Consider the following 17,500-nt stretch of genomic DNA (forward strand, 5'->3'; position numbering starts at 1 on the left):
TCTTCTTGTACCTGATTCTCTTATTGCCAAACCAGTTGGACACCTGCAGCGGGGAGAGGTGGGAAGGGTGAAGGACACAAAGCGCCTGGCCTGGCAAAGCGTGACCCCTCTCAGATGTCACGTTTGGGGAGCAAAGAGGCGTGTCCCCGCCCCCCTGGGTACCAGCAGCGAGGGGCACTCGAGTGTCACTGCGGCCGCGAGCCTGACCTGGCTCTGCTCCTGTGCAGACTGATGCACGAGGGGTGACTCTGGTGACAACACATATCCTGGAGCTTGCTGTAGCATTTAGCACAGCATTGTCTCCTACTTCTATGAGCCATTTGTCAACAAAATCAGTGCAAGACCCCGAAAGCTGCTGAAGGGGGACTGAGGTCCGGTTGAGCGAGGGCGAGCGGGCAGCGAGAGCAATTGTTCTTTATTTTTGGGCTGGAACAACCTTGGCAGCCCACTCATAGAATCATGTTTGGTTGGCTGAAAATGAAAGAAATCATATAAATCAATAATGGCTGAAAAGTCACTTTGTCATCTCCCTTTGAAGATACTGTACTGAAGCCAAGATGGCTCACGGGGCACTGACTATTAACCCACACGGAGGTCACGGCTGGAGCCGCTCAGGAAAGTTCGTGCAATCTTTCTCAGTGGCTTTGTTTAACTTCAGCTGCTGTAACAGAGCAGCTAAATAACAAACCCGGTTTGTAACATGGACGACGGCCAACGCTGCCAAGACAAAAAAGCATCTGCAGCAACCCAGAGGTAAAGGGGAGGGGACCAGTAATAACACCAGTGGTTACTGGCCAGGGGCGGGGGTCCCCCGCGCCCCCACAGCTGCACCCCGCCGCGGGCGCTCTGCGGCACCTCTCGCGCCCCCGCGCTCCATCCTAGCGCCTGGGAAGGGACCCCACGGCAGGGAGGACACAAATCCTGCTCTATTTTATGTAGCTATAGCTTTTGTTTAAACACAATTAATGAAAAGCCTCTAGCTTTTAACGGCAATACAAAAGGCACCTTATACATTCTGTTCCCTAGATAATACTCCACCGTATTCTATATATTGCACTTAATATTACCTTGTCAGTCAGAGAAGCAATAATACATTAATGAAACCTAGCAAATAATTATTGTGGACAATCAGATTATGCTTTATTAACAGTTTCATAATTGAGGAATCTCTGTACATCAACTGTATTGTCCACGGATGTGTGCGAGACCCCTCTGTTTATGCACGCCCCTGGACCAATCAAACAACAGCCATCACTAATAAAGGTTTATTTAATTCTCACAGTAAAATTTTAATATCACCAGCAGCCTGGGGAAGCCTCAACGAGTGGATTTGCTTGACATCAGATCGTTTCCATTCTGCTAGTCCCAATACTTCTTAATCTTTAATATCAAGGCAATTAAAATTAATGGCCACTCATCCAGAGCCACTGTGGGCAGTGTTTCCTTGACATCAATTGTTTGATGGGATTACCTAGAGGTTAAACTAACAAGCAAGGTTTAATTGGAAGCAATGAGAGGAGCAGCGATCGTACGTTATGTTTAACCCGCATACCACATCTAAAGGAGCACCCAGAAATGTTAAACTATTTCTGAGATTAAAGTGCAGCGTCCGGGGCTGCCCCGGGGAGCCACAGCGTCCCGCTGGGGTCGGGCACCCACCCCCCAGGGAAAGGCCCTTCCGGAGGATCCCTCCTGGACCCCGCGCCGTGGGGCTGCGCCGGGTGCCGGGAGCCTCCCCTGCCCGCCGGGCCCCGGCTCCTCGCCCAGCCCCACGCTCACCCGAAAAATGAAAGTTGCCTCCATCGCGAGCTGCTCCACAACACATTTTTCATTAAAACAAACTATCTCTTCACATAAAAAAACAATGAACATCTTTCTCCTCCTGATCATTGAAGGCCGATTAATTAATTGGGCTTAATTGTATATTACATTTCAAACAATACTGTTGCACTTATTTATCATGTTAATTGCAATGTTAAATAAAAAGACAATAAATTATTACTGAAATCATCAAGATGCCTAACGTGGGATTTGGGATGGGGCAGGCCTGCCTCGTGCCTCCGCACGGGCTGATTTCACGGGATAAATCAGTGCTCGTTCTGCAAGAGACACAGCTGACCCGGGAGCATCACCGCTGAAATTACTGAACTACACATTTATGGATCACGGACATTTTTCCGTTGTGTTTCCCAGTGTTCACAGCACACAGTTTATATTCCACACCTAATCAAGTGACACAAAAGAGAAAATTTTGAAAACGAACACGGCACAGCTATAGCGCGTGATCTAAAACTAGGAATTTTACCTCTAGAAACTATTTCATTAAGCTTGCGTCTTTTTAAATTTTTTTTTCCCTTGCTTCCTACATGAAGTCAAGGGGTACGAGCCTGTACATCCGTAGCTCTCCCTGTCAATCTGCTTACAGAAACAGACTCAGAAGCAGCAGGGGCAGGAGGGGCGTTGAAAACCAGCTCCTGCATTCTTTCTTTAAAAGAATTTAAAATATATTCCCTTGTCAACCACATCCTTCTTTTGTTTGAAGCAGTGAAAAATTTTATTGCTGTAATCCACTGACACGCTTTCAGCAATGACTATGCCCTTTCTATAGCCCATATGATAGACTGATAGTTGTTCATGACACCCTGAAAGAGGCTCATCTGCAAAAGTATAAAACATCAGCCTCGCAGCCATGGTAAGGGGAGAACAGATGATACAGTTTATCTCCCTCAAACACGTGCTGATCGGGTAGCTCTAAATTACAGCCGACGATGTTCTCTGTTAAGGACATTTTTTTTCCCCCAGAATTACCTTTTCCATACTCTTAAAAATGAAATTGTGCGAGGTGTTCATCTTAATAAATAGTTTGTCTTTATTCTTTTCTTGAAAAGCCTTCTCTACATATTATTTTAAACACCGATATCAAAACTGGAACCATCTATCTCCCATCTGCAACTAAACAATTCTGGGAGACAATTTTCCCTGCAGCTTGGTAAAGCGCTATGGCAGCAAGATTTCCAGTAAACTGCTTCAGCTGGGGGGAGGATGACCCCAAACACTAATTAAGTGTTTGAGGGAGAAATGTTCTGCCATGAACCTGCCCCCAGCATTTACAAGGCACTGACGGCACAAGAAAGAAACGCCCTGGATCATCGTTAGGAGAGGCTTCAGGGGAAGCCTGGCTCAGCCAGAAAAAGGACAAAGCCTCTTCATCAAACATGAACCACAACCTCCAGGAGTTTGGAAAGCCATCCATTAACTTCATTTTTTATTTTTTTCCATTTTCCAGGTCTTTGCACCTCCGGGGCATTTGTAGCACGGGAGGTAAACAGGGCACGGTGCCAGGCACGGCGATGTCCAAGGGACTCCTGGTCGAGGCTGGAAATATGTGTGCTCAGAGATTTTTCATAACAGCCCTGTGCAAGGTGTAGCTCAGTCACTCGCTTGGATGCCATTGCTTATCCCACGCGACGCTATTCCTGCCAGTATTTTAAATGACTGCTCAATTCACCCCTGATTTCTGGATTGCATCCTCTGACTTCTGCTGCCAACCACCACAGCAGTGTGCACCGGGCTGTTTTACAGTGCTTGCTCAGAGCTTTTCTGCTAGATGGCCTCAAAAATACATACATTTTTCAGTACAAAGAAAGACAACTCCAGCCCAGTTTGACCTAGTAAATACCAACTAACCCCACAGTCCCACCGTGCAGCCTTTGGAAGTGCCTTTGAAAATCAAAGATTAGGATATCCATAGTATTCACATTTTCTAGCTGTGACAGCAGATTTATCAGGAACTTAAGCAGCCAGCTGATCACAGGCACTCCCTCTCTCACATACATGCTCCTCTCCCATGAGATGATACATTGCCCCGTTTGCAGGCTTTCCCGTCATCCCGAGGTTTTCCGAGCCATTTATAATACCTTGCCAGAGCGAAGCTGCAGCCCCAGCCCCGGCCCCGCGGGCAGTGCCCAGGGCGCGTGGCCGGCGCTGCCCTCGCTCCCGGCTGCAAAACGCCGCCCTGCAAAGCCGAGGCCGCGCGCGGCGCCACGGGGGACGCAACGCAGCTCTGCCACCGTCACTCAGCCATCCTAATGGATTCAACCACAACTAAGCCATGCTTGTATCAAATATTAAAGAGACGAACCTATGGTCACGTCACAGGCTCGCTGCTGCCGCTACGTTTTTGGACCATCTGCCTGCCTTTTATTTCGTTCTACAACATGTACATTAAATCTTATCAAACAAATAATTAAGAAATCAGATCTATTAGCACTAGAAGCAATCAGTTATGGCTTCTCAAATGTTCCATCTCATTTCCTTCAGTCACTCCAGCCTTATCTCGATCTAGCTTTTTATCTGTCCACCCTGTGGGATCACTAACTCCTCCTCTGCCAGGCACAAAGCAGAAAACATCTCTGCAGCAGGTCTGTTGTGCTCTTTACCTGGAATCTCTCCCAGTTACATTCTGCCGGCAGAGCTGAAGAACTTTGGGTTTCCCCAAGTTGGTGTTGATGGCGTTGCCTCTCCTAACTCCACGGCAGGCTGCCTCGGCTCACAGGGGAAGATTCTCAGACACCCCTTACTGGAGGAATCACTATAAATCACCTCGTGCTAAGAGGATTGAAACCAGCAGCAGGACGTAGAGCTGCAGGTCAAGGTGCCCAGGTACTCGTGTGCTCCCAGGCTGGGCAGCTGGTTCCTGGCGTCCGGGCAGCCGCGGTGATGCCTGTGGGCACGGAAGAGCCGCCGGTGGCCACCACGGCTGCCCCTGTACCCGCCAGGGCTGCGGTCACTTGTGTGATGCCAACAGCGATAGAGGAGCGAGAGGGAACGAGTTTGGTGCTGAATTCCCCCTCCAGAATTCCCGCCCATCACCACGGCCACTCATAAACGGACCGAAACCGTCCCCATGCCCATCCCTCGCCTTCCCCCGGCACCAGCGCTTCCCGCCCCAGAGCACGGTACGGGCAGGGTGCCCAGGGACGAGCACGGCACACACGTGGCTGCTGGCCCCTTGTGTCAGGGGGAGTCTACTGAGGGTGCCCCCAAAGCCAATGAAGTGACGTCAGAGCTGGGGGAGCTGGGCAGCCGTTCATCTGAAAGTCTTCAATAAGTGCCTGAATTTTTCATGCATTCAAGGGAGACCTATAAAGTAAATCTCAACTCAGGTCTTAATTATAAAGCTAAAGGTTGCATTGCTAATAATGCCAATACTGCAGCCTGCAATCATTAATAGTTAACACATTCGCCGCAGGCATCGTTCCTCTAAAGGACCTGAAATATTGATAAGTGCAGGCGCTGGAGCTGGGAGGAGACGGCCCACGGGCCCTCGCAGCGGGCAGCGGGACGGCTGGAGAACTGGGGAACTGCTGCTGAGCGTTCCCTGCCACCCAGGTGCAACCTCCCCCGAGCGGCGGGAGCCAGATCTGCTCTGGGAACAGTTTGGTTTTCTAGCAAACATACAGGCCACGAAGAAATGCCAAGGGTTGGTTTGCTTTTTAAGCTCTCTGGTGGCGGAAAGCTCGACGGAGCGGCGCCATCGGCTGAACGTCGCTGCAGGTGCCCCCTGGCCTGTACAGAAAGCAGCCGTAGCCAGCGACGCTGTGTGTTCCCCATTAGGGAGATGCTGGTTTTCTTGCATTAACTTCACAGTAACATCTGTTATACGTGATAAAAGGAGCAAACCTGCCTAAAACATTTTTGCTACAGAGAAACCCCTGGTGTCACTTCAGTATATCAAGAGGCTGAATTTCTGTCTGGCTCAGAAAAAAAAAAAACCAACTTCAAGCAATCAAAGAAATTTTGATCTATAGAGATAGATTATATGTTTGTCAATAAACCGGCCTTCCCCTGAAATAATGGTAAGTTGTAATGAATTCGTAACAGTCAGGAAGGTTCAGCAAAGAATCGTACCGCAGAAAGCTGAGGGTCCAACCGTACAGCCTCTGTGTTTCTACCCTCACACACACACTTTTCCCCCGCCGCCACCGCAGGCACGCTGCCTTTCCTGCGGAGTTCAGTCCCGTTCCCTCACCCTGCTGAACGTCAGGGCGGCGGTGCCAGCCTGGAGGGATGGCGAAGGGCAGGGACAGGCTCCACGCCGCACCGCCCCCCCCGAGCACAGCCCAGGGCCCGGCGGGGCCGAAGCTTCGCACCCACCCGCTGCTCACCTGCGATACTGTGATGCTGCATTTCTTTGCCAGCTCTTCTTTGGCTTCTTCACTGGGGTAGGGGTTACTGAGGTGGGAGTAAAAATATTCGTTCAAGATTTCTGTGGCTTGTTTACTGAAGTTACGCCTTTTCCGCCTGAAACGAGAAAAGCAAACCACGGCTGTTCCTCCAGACATACGCAGGGCTCCGGCGGGGTCAGACGGGGTGGGAGTGACCCTTGTACCACGTGTCCATGCTGCAGCACGCAGCAACACAAACAGCACCCACTCGGTAGCCCTGACCCCTCTAGGGTAGCCCACGGGGCTCTGGGCACTGCGTGGTGGGCTTCAACACCCACATCTGGCCATGCAGGGACCTGTCTCTGCAGGGGGGTTCATGCCGCGGGCACACGGACCCCGCTGCGTGCTACGGCAGAAAACACGACGACGCAGAAGGCGAGGCAGGGCGCTGAGCTGGGCCCGGGGAGCCCCCCACACCCAAGCCTGCACCCCAGGCTGGACCCAGCTGCTAAACCGCCCCGCACTGAGGGCGGCCTAAGGAACCTCCTTCCCTGCTGCAGCGGGTCCGCTGCGGCTCCCGCACCCGGCGCAGGAGGACAGGGCGGCCCCGCTGAGGAGCTGATTGGCTTCTGTGGGCCAGCGGCTTTCGGGGCTCCCCGAGGGACCCCCACCTGTAGGGCTGAGGGGCCCTGGGCTCTTGGGGACAGGCACCGAGGCGCGCGGCCCCGCAGCCTGGGCGGAAAGCGAAGCCTTTCAGCAGCGCCTGCGCAGCTGCGGGGCCTTAACTCCGAGCCCATGTCGGCCCCTCTCCTTCTCCCCAGAACACCCTCCCGAAAGCACGGGTTAAACATTTCCTTCCGAGCTCCCTTCCCCTCAGGGCTGGTTGCAATCAAACTGCCTGTGCCCGAGGCCAGCGCAATCCCCAGCGCTCTCTTCCAGCGGTATCACGGTGCTGCTAACTACGCTGTATCCTGGAGCAGGCAGGCTCTCCCCCCAGAGCTATGTTTATCTCATTACTGTGCTTCCGCTCATTTTGCCTTATTTACCTTCCTCCTTTTTAAAGAAATCACTTTAAAATGTGCATCTGCAAGCTTTACCTTTTGCAGTTACTGGAGCTCTCCATAGACATTTCCTCCAACTGTTTGTAATTACCCTAATTTGCCACACCTGCCAGTGACCTCCTTGTTAATAAAATTATTTTGCTCTTGTTTAGCTCCTCACAGCTTTCAGGTGTGAAGCATGAGCTCGCTGCTGAGGGGAGGCTCTGCGTGGTGCCTGCTGCTCCTCCCGGCTCTGCCAGCTGCCAGGGTCCCGCTCTGCGGAGGGGAGCCCCGCCGAAGGGCTGGGGCTGGGGCCCGACACCCCAACCCGCCAGGGCTTCCAAACAAATCTGGCTGTGCCTGCAGACCCCCTCCTAACCCCCCCGCCTGCTTCCTCGCAGCCCGCGGTGCGAGCGGCCCGCTCTGGGGGCCGTGCTGGCTGTGAGGGCTTCGGAAGGGGCTGCCTCCCCCCGCGCCCCGGCCAGGCGACGGTTTGCTGGGAGATGGGCCAGCAGATGTGGCTTTCGGCAGCGTGGTCGCCCGTCCCACCTCGGGCGTGCGGCTGCTCCCCCGGCGTCAGCCGCAGCCCCTGGGCACGTCCCTCCCCGGGAGCTCGGCTCGTCCCTGGCGGGGTGAGTGTTTTTGTGAGGTCGGTCTTACGCTGCGAGACATCGGCACCGGCAGCTGTTTCAATAACTGCCGGGGTGACACAACTGCCCTTCCCACAAACCCCACGCGACTCCCAGGCGAGCGGGTAAACAAGCATCGGGTGAACAAGCCTTATCTTTGCACTAAAATATGGAGAATGACACTGCTGCTTGTGAGGACGAGAGCCCTGGGCTTGTGCTGGGGCAGCGCAGCCTCTCCCAGCGGGTCCCAGCCGGGCCAGGCTGGGTGCCCCGGCCCAGCAATCGCCCCTTCCCCCCCAGAAGGAGCCGGGGCACTCGCCTCCGCCTTACCTGGCATCGAGGAACCTTGATCTTAAAATCATTACTGCTTCACAAGTACTTTGTTTGAGCTGCATCTGGATGGAGCTGAATTTTCGATGAATGATGCCAACCATCCTTTCTATCTCCTTGGGAGAAATGGGACGTGTCCGGCTCTGTTCTCTGAGAAGGTTCATCACATGTGTGGTAAATTCATTACACGCCTGTGAAGGAAGGAAAGGCTTAGAAACGGTTCTGTGCTGCCCCACAAGGACACGAGCGTGGGCCTGGCTGTTGGGGGGGGTCCGGGGGACCCTCGCGTGGCCCCGTCCCCTACGCACGCGCGTGGCTGCGGGAGCCGGTCACACCCCCCCTGTCCGTGAGCCCCCGCAGCTGCGAGCCGAGCAACCGTGCCACAGCTCCTTCCACGCGGCCCCTTCAACGTCCCCGTGTCCCCAGCCCAGCCGCGGCGGAGAGGCTGGGATCGGTGCGTGTGATGGCTGCGGGCAGGTGGGGGATGTCAGCGGGGGCTCAGCAGCCCCGTGAGCAAAACCTGGGGGGGCTGCGGGTCCTGCAGCCCACGAGCCACGGGCGAGCACCCCGGGCCAGCGGAGTGGCTCCAGACCCTCCCAGGGCTCCGTGGCCTCAGAGGGGGGTTTCAGCAAAGCCGAGCCTGAGCCTGGCCCGCGCCACGCTGCTGAGGCACCGGAGGAGGGAAGGCACGGAGAGCCATCCCAGACCCCGCAGGTGACCGGACACGAGGGCAGAAACTTCCCCAGGCTGCATCATCGACAGCCGCCACCTGACGCGAGCTGCCGCGCCCGCCACGCGCATCCCGGCTTCCCCCACGCAGGCTGGGAGCTGCCACCAGTTCTGCTGATTTCTGTCTCCCTTATCTCTTTCAAAAAGAAACCCCGGGACTGCTGGCTTTTAGGCGGAGCTGGGTGGTGGCCACGGGGCTAATCCCTTCCCAGGGGCCAGCCTGCTTTCAAGCACATTTTGGGCACCGACCTACCCCCGTCCCGACAGAGCCCCGGGGAGCGCAGAGGGGCCGGGCGCTGCGCTGGCCTTGGCAAACTGCTCCTGCTCCCCGAGGCCTCACCAGCCGAGGCGGGTGTGCGGGGCTGAGGCAAGGGCCGCCCGGCGTAACGCGCCGCAGGGCCGCGACCGCGGCCGAGGAACGCCACAGGATTTTGCTCTCGTGCATCTAACGTAAGGGGCGACGAGCACGACGCTCAACTGCCATTAATCGCACAGAGGAAACACTGCAAGTACCTCGTCCAGACCCTATGTTACGTATCTGACTGTAGCTCCCCTTCTTCCTCTAGAGCCAGGGCAAAAAATATCTGTGTAATTTGTCTGACAACTACGTTTTCAGGGATTCTCCTGTATTTCAATAGATTGTGCAAGGGAAGGAGTTAAAAGTGAAAAGTTTATGCATCTAAAAACTCATAATTTCCTATAACATTTGCTGAACGTCTCACAACTTATTAAGTGAAGCCATCTATGAATGCAAATGCTGATTAGCAATTTGGCAATAGCCCAACATTCGCAGAATTCACATAGCTTTTCTTTAAACCAGTAGTTCATACATGATTAATTAGAACATCTCATTTATGTAGTGTGCACTTTAGCTCATTACTCTAAGTAAAATTCGTTAAGTATTTACATTTAGATAATTAAAATCTGGGTACACCCTTAAGAAAGATGCATACACTTCAGGCAAAGTGATTTTTTTTTTTCTTTACACTACTGAAAGTAAATTACAGGCTAATTTACATCCTCGCAGCGCCCGTTTGGAGGCAGCGCTCCGGCGAGCCTCCGTGCAGACGCCCTTCGCCTGCCATCGCCGAGCGCGCCGAGGTCACAGTGCCACGGAGGCTGCGCCAGCTCACCGCTGCTCCACACCAGCTCGGCACCTCTACACCACTCACCATTGCTCTACACCACTCACCATCGCTCTACACCACTCACCATCGCTCTACACCAGCTCCCCACCGCTCCCACCAGCGCAGACGTGACGGCTCCTCCCGCCAGCGGCTGCTCTCTGCCTTTCTCAAGACTTTCTGAGCTCCAGGTTAAGGAGTTCGACACACCTCATCCTCTCTTCCCATCTGCATATTTTCTTTCTCCCTATTTCGACATTTCAGGTAGCAAAGCTTGCGGAGGAGACCAGCCGCTGTCCCCTCTCGCCACAGTGAAGAGATGGGGACGCTGCCCTGAGCACTCCCAGCCACCGCCCTCTTACCCAGGCAGGGCAGGAGTTCTCCCGGTGCCCATTTCAAATCTTCCCATCCCAAAGCTTTGTCCTGTGCCAGCGCAGGCCTGGCACAGCCGCTCACCGCCCGGCACGGACGAGCCCCCCAGGAAGCGCAGCGGTCTCGCCATGAGCCGGGAGGCAGCCGGGCACCGGTGCCTGGTCCCGCCGGCGTCACCGCACCGCTGCCGCCTCCTCCCCACACACTGCCTGCGGCGCTGCCTGCAGAGCCTCAGCGCGCCCAAGCTCCGGCTCAGCCCTCCGACCCACGGCAACAGCACCCGCTTTGGCTCCCCTGGAAAGCGACGAGCAGGGACAAGGTAACGCAGGCACCGAAATGCAGCAACTCCCTCCCTGAGCCAAGAGCGTCTGTCCCAGAGACAGAGTGAACCCAGGGACTTGGCACCGAAAGAACATTTCAAGACACAACATCTTGCCACGTGCCCCCTTGTTTGCAGATGTGGGGAATCCAGTTTTAAAACACAGTAAAAACGGCAACTGTTGCATTAAAAATATTTTCAGACGTGTCTTTTCTACAAGAAATATTTCTCCACAAATATCATACCAAAAATAGGATGCTTCAAAGCTAAACTGAGTTTCTTGCTTTCAAGAAGCAAAAATCTTTCCTCGAATTTACATGAATTGTTTGATGAAACTTCGTTTGGTTACAGCTACTTAGGGAGCCTGGCTTTAATTTATCTTCACCAGCACCTCCCATCTGCAGAGCTGCTTCAGTGCAGCAGAGTGGAAGGAAGCTCAGAAGACTCTGATGCTTTGTCTTGTTTTCTCTTGTTTATTTATAGCGTCCGAGCTACTTGATCCCTTTTTCAGGACTATTTTTCAGGCCTCTGCTTGGTGCCTGAGACATTATTAATAATGTCAGGTTATAAGTGATGGCCTTGTTAACCTGCTCAGAAACCTTGTAGGAGCAGGGATGCTCCTGCTAGCTTTAATGCTTCATCAAGACTCCTCAGACGAGCGCAAGAAAAAGAAAGGAAATAGCCCAAAACAGTCTTCAGGGGCGCGGTGCCAGCCAGCGCTCCGTGGGCTGCTGGTGTCTTCCGAGCAGTCACACTTCAGCCCGATTTGGGGTGAATTCAGTAGACATCTGTGAACTCAGGAAGCAGGTTCCCAGCTGCTCCGGGAGGCCTGGGACCCTTACAGTACTTTTGCCTACAGCAAAAAATGTATTTCAGTGTAATTATAGAAGATAGCTTTCAATATGTCATCTCTACTACAGTAGCTGTAAATTATGGAAGGAGCTGCCTGTGTACGGCCATTTCTCCCGGTGCACGGCAAGGGGAGAGCTGTGTGATGGCGTGACACACTTTCCATTTCTCTTTTTTTTTTTTTTTTTCCCGAGCGCATTCCCCAAACTGGCAACAAATATCAGGATCAAACTCTGCCTGGAAAGCGTCTCCAGGAAGCCGCTCTGGTTCCTGCTGCCGGCTGCCGCGGGAGCTCCTGTGCCGGGAGGGAGCTGGCAGGAGCCGCTCCCCGGCGCGAGCACCCACCTCTCCGGAACCTGCAGCCGCCGGAGGCCGAGAGGCGAAGCCCCGGCTGCCCCTCGGCTGCGGGGACGGGCACGGCGAGAGCCAAACCGGCAGGAGACGGTTTGCTGCAAGGCTGGGGAAGCGATGGCCTTTCCGTAGAGCAGACGTTGCTGGGTGTCAGGGTGCACGGGGATGCAGAGAGGTTTCGGAGCAGCTCCCCCGCGCTCTCCCTCTCCCAGCAGCACTGGAGCATCCTCCAGAGTCTCCCGCGGGGTGGACGGACGGCTGTGACATTTCAGCCGAAACCTTTGTAAATGGAGCTACGGGGGTAAAAATGCTGCTGCTGCTGCCCCCCTGCACTGAGCTCGTGAGAGTCGGGGGGCACTGGCCAGGAAACGGCTGCAGGCCCCGACCTGCCGCGGCCTCGGCCCTGCCTCTGCCTCCCGCCGCTGTCCCCAGGTATTTATGTGACACGTTCCTGCCGGCGCCTGCTCACCCCCACCGCGGCACTACTGGGGCCCTGCGGTGCGAGGGGAGCCCCAGGGTCCGCGCAGGACACGGGGGTCCTCGGAGCGAGGGGTTCGCTTGAGGGAGAAACGGAGATTTGCACAAAGACCCCGCCAGTCCTTTGCTCAGTTATTTGCTCACTTGACCGAGGCAGTGAAAGAGGGGGCACAGACGAGGCCACGCCATGACACCGGCACCACGGTCCCCCAGCGTCAGCAGCGGGATGCCGCGTGGACTTTGCCGGTGGGCACTGTCCCCTCAGTGCTCCCCCATGCCCCACCAGCACCCCACCAGCACCCCACACCCACTCCCCACCACCCCATCGCCTCTACCCGCTGCTGGCGCCCGGCGGGTGCTGGTCAGCTGTGGGGCACGGCCTGTCGCAGCCCCTGCCTTTGTTTCTGGTGGCACAAAAAAGCAAAGCAAAGCAGCCAGAGACCTTTCGGAGGGTCTTCACACACAAAAAAAGGGGAAACTCTACAATCAAGTGTTACTGAGGCAGCCAGGCCCCGTTTTACGCCGTCGAGGCCGAGCGCGGGGCTGGGGCAGGAGCCGGGCAGCACGGTGCTGCTCTTCTCCTCACTCTCGCAGTCTGAAGTGGTTTTATCGCTGCCTCCACATCTCTTTTGTGGTTTTGGTCTGTGCAGCCCATGCTGGGCCGTGACGGGCTGGGGGCAAGTGCAAGACTTCCCTGGCTCAGCTCAGAAACCACCAGCTGACGAGGTTCGCTGAGCTGATTAGGCTGAGGGTTTACAAGCTTTATTAGGGCACCTCTGGGAGGGGAAGATGAAGACATCGCTTGAGGCTTGCGAGGGCCGGGGTCTCGTGTCATTCCTCCCTTCCCTGTCCCCTTTGACGCTGCTGTGCCTTGCAACACCAGACAAGAGAGGGGGCAGAGGGGTCTCTCCCACGGATTACAGGGCAAGCGGGGTGGCACAGCTCCCCAGCCCGGGGCAGGAGCCGCGCTGCCGCAGCGCACGGCAAACGCTCCCAGTGCCACTGGCACGGCCGACGCGGCAGGGGCCCAGGTCCCAGCGCTGAGCGTAAGACGGCGGGGCTGCAGCACGCCCGCGGCTCCGCGCACAGACGCCGAGTGCCGGCGTCCGCCCGACCCGGAGCTCCGCGTTCCCTCTCCGCAGCGGCGGCTCCCGCAGCCCCGAGCAGGCGCTGTGCCGGCGCCTCGCCACCCGCCCCCTCGCCAACCCGCCCTGTGCCGGAGCCTCCCGCCGCCTGCGCCGGGGCCCGTGGGCTGCGACCAGCATGGCCTCGTGCCAGCCTGGCGATGCTCCGTCATGGGGCGCGACAGCGGCCCCGAGCGACAAACAACTCCTCAGTCTCCCTCCGGGCTGGCTCGAAGGGGAGAAACACGGGCACGGGCGCCGCTTTTGTGCGGTTACGGAAAACAGAAAACACTCAGGCATGCAAGACATGCGTCCCGGGTCCAGCGAGCGGCTCCTCGAAGCCCGACGGACTCCGGTGGCATCACGGCCCTTCACGGGGGAGAGGGTGGGGAAGGGGAGGAGGGGATGTGGTCCGGAGCCGGGCAGCAGCGGGCGCTGGAAGCGGAGGTGCAGAGGAGAGCAGCGGCAGGTACACGTACAACTGAGAGGCTGATGTCTGACCTGTTCATATTTCTCCAGCTCTGTGTGATAGATTTGTCTGATCTGGGTCAATTTGGCTCTGTAATCTGAGTGTTCAATAGAGTTATCTGAAGACCCTCCAGAGGCTGCTGCGGCTGCAGCTGCTGCCGCCGATCCCCCACCTTTCTCCGGACCTGAGACTCCTTCTGCCAGAAGCATATTGTCTAGTCTCATTAGCTGGGGATCGGGAGGGTCTTCCTCCTGGGCTCCTCGGATGCTCAAACCTTGGGCAGAAAAGAGAGAACAAGAGAAAACACAGTCAGTATTTCTCACACCCGCCCGGCCGCTGCCCGCTCGCCGCATGTCTGCGAGGAGCCCTCCTGCCCCGCGGGGCCCGGACCTGCCCACGGCCCTTCCTCCGGCCCCGCGGGGGTACCCGAGTGGGCACCCTCCTCCGGGCAGGCCCCGGGAGCCGCCCGGAGCCGTATGGGAGCCTCTCTGTTCCCATACGGAGCAGGAACGTCTCCGCGAGGCTTTCAAAGGGCCCCGCAGAATTTGTAAACTCTTCACTGTGAGTATTAAAGGAGTAAGAGCACAGAGACACACGCCCTCCGGCTGCTTGCCAAGACAGCCAAACCCACACAAGGCTGGCACTATCCTATATAATACATCACTTTGATGCAAGACCATGTGGTAAGAGTAAGTGCATTATTTATTTGGAAATAATTGATTTGCTTCTCATTTCCTTCCAAATGGATCTAAGCACCACGTTATGGAGACGCACACCACTGGGTTCCACCCCTCCCAGGAGGTCCGAGCGTTGGTTTGAAAGGCCTGGGGGAAGAAGCTGCCCCTGGTTCCTCAGCTACAGGAGGCTTCAGGCGAAAAGCGGGGAGGTGCCGCGGCTCCCGCCGGCACAAATCCCGTGGGCGCAGCCACGTCCGCGCGTGCCCACGGCCTCCGGCTCCACACAGGTGGGCTGGAATCTCCCATCAGGGGAGGGAAATGGTGGAGACAGAACTGGGAGCGTCGCCTCGGGAACGGCGGCTGCGGGAGCGGGGTGCGGGGGCTGCGGCGGGTGGACACAGAGGAATTAAACTGCCCCTCGCTGTGCAGGGACGTGCCTGCTACCGCGATACTGAGTCTAAATGGCTTTAAAATCACCGGTGCTCTTGCACTGTTTTGTTGGGAACAACATTTTAAATCTAATTTTTGTTTTAAATCGAGAATTTCCAAAGCGATGCTCAGTCAGCAATCTTCTCCACGTCCTATAGATCAAGGCTGACAATTTGTAAGTTTAATCAGGTCACGCAGGCATGGTGCCAAGCTGTTATCAACAGTGCCGAAACGAAAGTTTAAAAATAATTACAGTAGTACAAAATTCACTAGAGCCGTGGCTTCTGGAACCAACATTTCCATTAGCGATGTAACGCAACCGTGTACATCCCAGCCCAATTAACCTCTTTAGATCTGTCGAAGAGCAGGTATTCGTGCTCTGGGCAGAGCGGGGCCCAGGGCTCTGCTGCTGGCACCCCGTGCCCGCCTCGCTCCGCGCAGCGCGCCGGCCGCACCGGCCGCCGAGCGCCCGCAGTGCTGCTTCCAGCGCAGGGCGGGAACAGCCGCCGCCGCTCCTGTGCCAACGATCCCGCCCTCGGCGCCCCAAACCCCCGGCGCAGCGGGAGGCGACCCCCTGACCGGCCAACCTTCCAGACCCAAGGAAGCGCAGCATTAATTCTGCTCTAAAATACACATTTTAAACCTGTCACCTTCATTTAAAACTGTAATTCCATATAATTTCATGGGAATAATAAAAATGTCTCATCAACTCTTTAAATTATTTCTGTTGCCTGTTCCGAGGCCCGAAGATGAGCACGCTTTGATGACACCACGCACCGTCCCTGCACGTCCCCGCACTGGCACACGCGTGTCGGGGACAGCCTGGGCGCAGCTGAGGCCACCCTGCACGGGGCTGGGGAGGGCGATGCCGCGCTCAGGGGTGCCCGCAGCAGGAGGGGAGGCGCTCCCCAGCCAGGGAGCCCCGCGCCCACCCACCCGCGGCAGGATGGCTCGAGGCCTCGCGCCCCGGGGCCTCCCGGGCCCTGCGGAGTGGCTCCCGCCGGTGATTTCTCTGTGACGTTCCGGTGAGCCGTTCCTCCTGTTTATCTTATTCCTCCTCTGCTCTGGTGACAGTCTGTTCAACAACGCTCTGGTTTTAATCCACTCCAGCTCCTGTTCCTTTCTCATGAATGATTCCTACTGTTGTTTCTCCTTTTTGCTTCTGGACCGTTGCTCTGTCCCAGCTGTTTTCCCCCAGCTGCATCTCTGCTGTGAACTCATCCGCCCTCCCAGTACCGGAGGAGCGGTCCCACTCCGCTCCCCTGATGCTGTCAGATGCCAGGCCAAAATCTGCAGTAGAATAATTTGGTACAGTTGCTGCGATTTCTGCATCATTTACTTCCACAAACAGGCCAAAGATTAAAGGGCTTTGTCCAAAATGACACTATCCATCCAGACTTAAATTAATATTCAAAATCCCCAACCCTTCTTGTATAAATATGACAAAGGACAGCAAGTGCTCCCCAAGGTTTAAATGCAAACGCTGACGTCTGCGCTGGAGACTGAAGGAGCCGGTGAGAGGCCCTGTAGCACAAGAGGAAGAAATTCAGCAGATAAGGACAATGACGAAGCCACTAAGGTGTCTCGCACGCAACCCCAGCGCGTATCTCCGGAGCTGGTGACAGAGGGGCTGGCATTTTGTGTTCATCTTAATATTAAGTAACGCTCCCGCATCCCGAGCATCCAGTCCCGAGCGCGAGCCTGCGACAACCCACAGACAAAGGAATGACAAAGTGTGTGTGTGGGGATATAACATTTATTTTGCCCCTGAGTGAGACGCATCATTCATTTGAATGGCAAAGCCACAAGTTGATTAACTGATTCTAACAAGAATTAAGCTGTGTGTTAATTCAGATCTTTCCTTATGAACTATACGGAGCAGATCAGCACAACTAATAGTGTCTGGTGTCCCTGGGGGCAGGGGACAGTAAAACTGATGAACTCCTCTGCAGTCAGTGAAGCACACAGCTCTTGGGGAAGTTGCAGCAGCTGCCTCGGCTGCAGGTCGAAGGTTTGTAACGTTGTCTGAGAAGGAGTCAGAGCATCTCCCGGGCTCTCAGCCCTCGGGGAGGAACACCCTCGCTACCCGCTGGCAACACCTCCACTCCAACCAGCACCTGCCTTTATAAATTAGTCTTCGTTTGAAGACGGTGATAATATATGTATTTTTTGACATATAAGCTCCCACTCAGTGGCTATTGTTTCCCTTTTTTATTCCTCAGTATATCAACCTATGAGTTTATTACTGTTTAGCTCACTGACCTTTCAATGCATCGTGGAATTAAGGTGCAGAGCGGACGGGAAAGCACACAACAATACATCACTTCCAGCGGAGCTACCGGCGCTAATGGCAGCGGAAGCGAGAGCCCCGGCGCGGCAGCGGCCGCCCGGCGGCGCGGACCAGGGCACAACCC

The 17,500-nt window shown here is 55.5% G+C and overlaps 1 protein-coding gene across 6 annotated transcripts in view; it reads right to left on the reverse strand.

Annotated features, from left to right (window-relative positions):
• The window catches only part of PBX3 (PBX homeobox 3), a 110,975-nt gene that overhangs the window by 7,266 nt on the left and 86,209 nt on the right, over window positions 1–17,500 (reverse strand). For all 6 annotated transcript variants that reach the window (XM_074923409.1, XM_074923408.1, XM_074923412.1 and 3 more), the window contains 4 exons: window positions 14,013–14,254; window positions 8,167–8,357; window positions 6,168–6,303; window positions 1–43 (listed from right to left, as the gene is read on the reverse strand). The exon at window positions 1–43 is cut by the window's left edge and continues 123 nt beyond it. In XM_074923409.1, the coding sequence (XP_074779510.1) occupies window positions 1–43; window positions 6,168–6,303; window positions 8,167–8,357; window positions 14,013–14,254 (612 nt within the window). The remainder of the gene's footprint in view (window positions 44–6,167; window positions 6,304–8,166; window positions 8,358–14,012; window positions 14,255–17,500) is intronic.

This window comes from Athene noctua, chromosome 20 (assembly GCF_965140245.1).
Source record: "Athene noctua chromosome 20, bAthNoc1.hap1.1, whole genome shotgun sequence".
Classification (NCBI taxonomy): domain Eukaryota; kingdom Metazoa; phylum Chordata; class Aves; order Strigiformes; family Strigidae; genus Athene; species Athene noctua.